Source organism: Melopsittacus undulatus, chromosome 1, assembly GCF_012275295.1.
Source record: "Melopsittacus undulatus isolate bMelUnd1 chromosome 1, bMelUnd1.mat.Z, whole genome shotgun sequence".
NCBI lineage: Eukaryota > Metazoa > Chordata > Aves > Psittaciformes > Psittaculidae > Melopsittacus > Melopsittacus undulatus.
Genome location: NC_047527.1, coordinates 141,322,315 through 141,329,745, shown reverse-complemented (window position 1 = coordinate 141,329,745; position 7,431 = coordinate 141,322,315). Strand labels below are relative to the sequence as shown.

The 7,431-nt window shown below is 39.2% G+C and overlaps 1 protein-coding gene across 2 annotated transcripts in view; it reads right to left on the bottom strand.

Moving 5' to 3' along the window:
- Window positions 1–1,007: 1,007 nt before the first annotated feature.
- The window catches only part of IGF2BP3 (insulin like growth factor 2 mRNA binding protein 3), a 115,047-nt gene continuing 108,623 nt past the window's right edge, over window positions 1,008–7,431 (bottom strand). For both annotated transcript variants that reach the window (XM_034063376.1, XM_034063380.1), the window contains 3 exons: window positions 6,055–6,186; window positions 4,656–4,769; window positions 1,008–3,723 (listed from right to left, as the gene is read on the bottom strand). In XM_034063376.1, the coding sequence (XP_033919267.1) occupies window positions 3,622–3,723; window positions 4,656–4,769; window positions 6,055–6,186 (348 nt within the window). In that variant the 3' untranslated portion in view covers window positions 1,008–3,621. The remainder of the gene's footprint in view (window positions 3,724–4,655; window positions 4,770–6,054; window positions 6,187–7,431) is intronic.

Genomic DNA, 7,431 nt, shown 5'->3' with positions numbered 1-7,431 from the left:
CTGTCACAAATGCACCAGTGATACAGAGGGAGGCATAACTTCTTATGTTGCTCAAATAGCAGGGATGCTGGTTCTGAGAAGATAGCTCTGTACTGGCATGGCAAATTGAGCCAAGAGTTCCCTGTGAAATGCAATACCCTATGCAGTGTCTTCTGCAGACATCATTTCTTCAATTCCCTCTTTCTGGTGGGTTGGCCCCCCAAAAATAGGTTGTGAAGACAAGTAGGAGGCTGCAAGAGTCTGGAAAACAAGTTTGGTTTTCCACTCCTTTTTCAAGACACAGAATTACATTATTCACAGCATTCCTTCATTCTCCAACCCCTCTCTGTCACTCTAAAGCAGTCACTTAAACATCTAGTTTCGTTTCTATTCCAAATGTTAAAGAGGATCTAAATGGAGAGGCCATACCACCTCACTGGCAAGCGGTGTATGTTTAGGCATGGTGGTAGGAGTGAGATACAGGCTGCCTGCCATCACATTTCCTTGCTAGTGGGACTAGTTCTGCCTATCCAGCTTTCCAGGGCCATGTTGACTACACAGCCTCATCAGGCTGAGGACACCAAAAGTAATCTGGGTAAAGCCCAGCCCCCAGAAATCACTGCAATTCAGATCTCAGTTCAAACCTGTTAAAGATTCCTTCTTGTTTGCCCTCGGTCAGGACGGTCAAGCACACATCCCTTCCACAGCGAATCAGCCTCAGGGAGCTGCATAAATCTGAAACCATCGACTAAGGTTGTACTACAAACTGTATGGCATTGTTGCATGGGAGGATGAAGATGAACTGGAAGTGACAGAAGTCACTGCTTGTATTAGGAAGTGCAAACATTGTAACCTGGCTGCTGGCTGCCCTGGCAGCTATGGAGTGAATACCTGTGAATGACTTCATCCTTATCCAGTTGTTATTACGGACAGAAAACCACCTTCAACCAAAGTACCACATAGACTGAGAACAGTCTGTCCCTATGCCTCATTAATTTAAAAAAACACCACACGACTTTATCTGATGATAGGAGTTAAACTCTTTATTCCATTCAGAGGCATCTGGCAAGTGGAGCTGCATTGGGGGGCACATTACAGATGAAAAATGATCCATACTTTGTGGATATTGAAATCATTTACAGTATTTACTTTCTAGCTATTCCCAAATACTCCATATTCCCAAGTTTCAGTTGAAAAGAAAAACATGATTTACCATATTAAGTCTAAAAATTTAACAAGAGATGACAGTATTTAAATCAGCAGATGTAAATGCAGCACCTATTTGTAAAGTAATTTTTCTGGAAAATCATGAAGTCAAATCCTTCTCAAATGTTATGAAAGGAACGTCGGACTGACTTAAGCCTCAACAGAAATTAAAACGCTATGACTTCTCATACTTCAGTAATTTTAAATTCATTGTAAGAACAAAAAACATTATCCTCCTAAAGGCTAGATGAAGGTCACTGTCAAAAAAGGAAAAAAAGAAACTCATTTCTCTTTGCTAAAACTACAACATAAGTTTGTGGTTTTTAAACCAATTAGTAAAGAAGAGATGCAGGAAAAAACCACTTCAGACCATTTTCAAAATTAGCTAATCTGTACAACAATGATCTTTGGGAAAATCATCTAGTCTATGTAGTAATGCCTCTATTTCAACATGAACCTAAGAGGTAGATAACAAAATGATGAAACAAATGTTTTTGCTCGTTGTGCCCCTCAAATCAGTGCAGCATGGTGATTCTGATCATCTCATGCACAAAAAACATCACAAAAAAAGGTTCAGAGGTAATAGCATGGCTCTGTCGACCACACACACAGGCGCGCGCGCGCACACTCACACACACACAGCAGTCTTTATGCACCATGTGTTGCCACATACTTAGTTTTTTTCTTTTTCTTAAACTGAGGTAGACTGAAGTTTATTGTAGAAACTTGAATGTGTCACTATTACCACAATCATCATTCAAATTACATTTGGAAATTCAAAAATTTGGTAACTTTCCTGTTATCCCTGCCTTTTGACATTTAGGTTTGTTGGGTTTTTTTTTCTTCTCCTCTAATGGTTGGTTGCAGAACGTGCATAAATCCTGCTGCATCTATTATAAGCCAGGCTAGAGAGGTGGTTGGTTTTGTTTGTTTTTTAACTTGTAATAGTTTTTAAAACCTTCAAAGTGGCTTAGTGTGGCCCATAACAGCGGCTGGATATGTAAACTTAGCCTTTCATTATCTTTCTATGTGATCAAACACTGTTTGACCTTCCCCCATCGTGGTAACTGAAAGCAGTATGATGTGATCTGCAGACAGCGGAGACCCTCCTGGCCCCAAATAGGCTCCGGCAGATCAAGTGTTCTATCAAACTGAAGATGAAGCTTGCTCTTTGAACAAAATGGCAAAGTCCAAATGGGCTGCAAATGGTTAAATGTAGCATTATTAGGTAGTGATGGTCAAAGGCACAAAGGGTTCATGCATTCAATCAAGTAGCATAAAAAAAAATTCAGCCTCTTGCAGCCTTCTAATTTTTTTCCCCCAACCCCAGCCTCTTGCCATCACTTCCTTGTCCTGTTCCCAATAAAGTACCGTCACAAACTTTTTCATCCCATCTTAAAAGAAAACTAAACGGCATTGCTGCTATCAGAATGTTGGCATCATTCACTAGCTTTTGAACATTCACTGAATTTTTTTTTTCTCCTTTAAACAAATGATGGTGTTGAAGCCCTCAGCAAACCTGAGGCCGTGTTTTTTTTACCCACCTTACTCCCGTCAGCCAGCAGCTAGAAGTGCTCTGCTATATTTTTCCCCGATAAGTCTGTAAGTACTCCTGGCTGGTGGCTGATCAAATTTTAGTCTTTTTTTTAAAAAAATAAAATGCTCAAGAACTATTAAGCTTTATAAAGTATACAAAATACCAAAAAAAAAAAAGCAAAAAAGGAACAATTTCTCATTGAGGTACTAAATGCCTGAGGTAGTTTAGTAAAAATGCATATTTATCTTTTTATGCCCTGGCCAACACCATTCAACACTTCCCTTAGGTTATTCATGGCAGTGTTATGTAAAAATGCAACCAAATTCTTTAAAAAATGCCACTTGTTTCAACGTTGGGACTAACACTTAAACTCTTGTCGATTCCCTTGCTCTAACCCTAGCCCACCCGCAATCCCACCCGCCAAATGTGGTTATTCCTTGACAACTGGACCTATAAGAGCAATGCCTTTTCTTTTTTGTTTGTTTTTCTTTTTTTTCTTTTCTTTTTTTTTTGTTGTGGTTTTTTTTGGGTTTTTTTTGTTTTTTTTTACTTTTTAAACCAGTGAACTCAGAAGAGAAAGCTTCATTAAACCAAGTTCTAAAATTGTTGGGGAATAATAAGAACAATAAAAAAGACTAACGAGTTTATGTTAAATTGTGAGAATAGAACAAAAGGGAAGTGAAGGGGTCCTTATTTTTAAAGCTGGGTTTCAAAAGTTTGAGAGAGCCTAAAGAATACATTCTCAGAGACAGCGTTCAACGGTTGCCTGGTCCTCGAACAGGTGATTGGCTTGGTGGATCTTCTGCATACAACTTCAACAGGTGCTCACCACCCGTCTCTCTGTCGCACAGTCTGTCTTTGGTCTGGCATCTGTCTCTGATGGGCCATTTCCTAAACCTTTATTTCCGTCTCGGCTGAGGCTGTCCACTTTGCAATGTTTTTTGCTGCTGCTGCTGCCTTCTTACCTGAGCCAGTATTTCCTGAATTTTTCTCTGAGCAAGCTGAAGGACAGAAAGAAGAAACAACCCATCATGATGCCATGCTGCAGTGACAGCTGTCTATAGCTGACTATAGATGGTACTGGGAGTAAGAAAATCTGAAATAACCAAGTTTCTCGTACTGACAAGATTGCTCATTAATTAAAATACACTTGGGTTAGTCATGATGCACAACTTAAGGTTTAATTGTTTTTCTTTTTCCACCTGGCACAACTACCTGTATGGTCAGTTTTCACATCTGTAATACAGAAAGCATGAACATAGGAAGGCGACTACCCACACCAAGATTATTGGAGCTACAGGCTACTTGCATTTTACTCCTTTGGGGATCCTAATGTTTTATAAAAACACCCATTGTTTTAACAGGGAGTGGACAATGGTTTTATACACCAGGGAATCCAGAAGGTCAGGCTAACAGGGCTTACCAGCCCCACCCCCCCATCTTCTTCCTGAACTACAAGTTACTTGTAGCAAAGTATCAAAAGGAATCAGTCTAAACTAAGAGTTAAGTGAGGGAAGAAATCTTGTGATCCTTTTCTTAATGATATTGAATCAACAGATTGGGTGATGTGGACAAATCACATGTACAGGCGCAGTCCTTGCCAGGTACTATGAGATGCCTTTTACCTCCCGTCTAAATTTCAGTCCCATCACAATCTCACTTTTCTTTTGCTTTAAAAGTTTTAGCAGTGCCAGAGCTTACATATATCAATAAGAGAATTTAAGAAGATTGTTTTACATATGTAACAGTGCGATATTGGTATAAAACTCTCACAAGCATGTGGGACGTTTATTGCAGCAAGACAACTACAGGAGCCTGGCAAGCAGTGCCTTCTGTATCATAAGAGTCTTCTGTCCCTTGGCTCTGAACATGGATAGGAAAGAAAGATCATGAAAACCTCAAGGCAGCACAAGTTCATTCCAGTTCCTCCTACCTGGCATGCATAGAAGTGACCAGTTATTTTCACAACCACCTGATCATTTTCATCAGGTGTCTGATCACGAGGGACTACAACTTCTGCACTTGTCAAGTTTTGAAGCTCATTTACCTATAAATAGATAGTAGAAAATTGTAAACAACCACCAAGCCTCAGAGATACTGCTGACCACAGAGACAACATCCTCTAAATGATGGTTTAAAAAAAGAAACCCCCTGACAGAAACCCTCTTTGTGCAGCAGTGTGCGCTTTGCAAGATGAGCCTTCTTGTGTCTCTAACATAAATTAGCACCCAGTTCTCTAGGTTTGTGGAAGTGTTTTAAAGACTAAATACAACACACAGAAGGTGTTAAATATACGACTTAAAAAAGCAAATAGATGCCACAGTGTTTACAGTTAAGTTTACAAGTTTAAGGTCAGCAAACTCATGCAGTGTGCAATGTAGGGAAGAAAAAAAAAGGCGAAGTATTTATATATTTTTCCTTGAAAAACCTTCACAAGATGGAGAACTCCAAACAGAGCACTGAGAAATATCCAGATTATTTTCAGTAGCCTGTCAGCTTCCACAGTGCTAAGGAGAGGTAAAGTTGGAGTCTTTGTCCTGGTTACACACGTTTTATTTGAGAAACATGTAGCATTCAATAAAAATGGTTCAGATAAAAAACTTTTCAGAGATGTTTGCCCTGAAGCCCTTTCACCACTGCAGGTAATGGAAGAGGCCATGTTGCCTCCTGGCACTTAACTTCAAGACCCCATTGCACTCAAGGATGGAGACCCAAGACTGAACCATTTCTTTGCAAATATCAGCCAGCTCCTAACTCACAACCATATGAGAATACTGCAGTACCAGCACGTTTTCAGGACTGATGCTATTTTATGCAATAAAGTAAGCCTAAGAAATGCCATCAATTAAGCTGAAGCAAAAATAGAGGTTTTTATAACACTGAGGTCTGAATATGTCTTGATTTCCTACCAATTATTTAGAAGTTATGCTCTCATTCAGCTGTGACCAGAAATGACATCTTTAGGCACAGTGGATTTGATCTTTATTTAATGAGATCAGTGAAGTCTTTCAGCTAAATCTGGCATAGGTTAAGGTTCACAGAAGCAGGTCTTGAGTGGAAACATTCACTCTAAACAGCAGAACTACATTTATATCAATAAAGCCCTGCAGATCTGACTCTGGCTATTGATTTTTGTTAAGAGTATTGGCAAGAGATTGGCTTCTTTTGACTCCTCGGTAGAAGAAAGGAAAGCTTACTAAGTACAGCAAAGAAAATAGTCCCTGCTTTAACTTAACTTCCTAGGATTAGGTATTAGTTAGCCTAATGTTTAAGACTTATAGATACACTGAAATAAGAAAAATAACATTGCAAGTATTATTTCAGCTACTTACTGTTTTGCCTCCTTTACCAATAACTCTACCAGCAGCGTAGGATGGCACTTTTATATGAGCCTCAAGTTTCACTTCTTCTTTAGGTCCAAAGAAATTTTCTTCTTTAAGTTTTCCATAGATTCTCCCTTGAGCCTGCAAAAGTGCTTTCAGTTAGAGAATGCGCTTACTGAAATCCAGTTAACTGCAAAAAACTCCACAGAAAGGAGAATTCTCAGTACACAGCCCTGGCAAAGTGTTTTCCCTAAAATAAAAATGCTATAACTATTTCTTTAAAAGAAGCCTTCCTACCAAACTAGGAAGCACCACTGCCCAGCCTTAAAGATTGGAGGATAAACCAGGGAATCATGGAGCAGTTTCACAACAATCATTATTATTCTGCTTTTCAAAAGAAACACAGATTTTAAAAGAAAGCATTGCTCTTCGGTTAAGAGTGGTGGAGAGAAAAACTGACTGAAGCAGTTCTCATTACACCCAGAAGCACAGAATGCAATTAATTGGCTCAGGAACCCATTCTTTTAAGGATGTTAAACTGGGAAAAAAAAGAGAAAAGCCACAACCCCCCTCCCGCCCCCAAAAAAGTCAAGGGATAAAGCCTCCAGTTACAGCAAACAGCTCACTTCAACAGTCCATTGCAACGCATTGTGTAAAAACAAACAAATCTGAGCTTGCTCAGTTTTCTAAAGTGAAAAATCAAACTGCCAAGATCTAAACAGTACCATGGGATCAGTATTACTCCGAGGAGCACACAGTTCCCTCTTCTGGGGAGCACACAAGTGACAGCAAGAAGAATATCCACTGAGACTAAGCTGATGAACCTTGCTGATTTTTAAACACATTTATATCTCTTATTCCCTGTCACTGATCAGTGAATAATCTGATAAATGTGATAAATGGTAACCAATCTTCTACTCTGCATCTTCTAGAGGGATCAAAAGAATATTTCGATTGAGATACTAAAGAGAGATGCTCTGAAAAGACTATAAGCCTAGGATCACAAAACCTTTTCAGTTCAGATTTTTTGTCACCTTCTTTAAATCATGCTCACCAGCCTATCACTGCATAGATGCTAAATCCAACCATTTTACAGGCCACTACTGTAATGAAATATGTACAGTCCGAGAAGATTGTATGATGTGATAATTATTTTACATAGTGCCAGTTTATTTTATCTTATTTGTAGCTCATCTCCTAAAAGCCTAAAATTCATACTGCTCTAGAATGGGTAAGATGAAAGACATTTTGTGACCTTAGAGCTGAAAGCAACTATGCAGAAAAGCCATACAAAAACTCAGTAGAACTAACACATTCTGGCACCATCAACAGCCCTAGAATCAGATTCCTGCTCCAGGAAGGCACTTCCAAAGGGTTTGCGAAGAG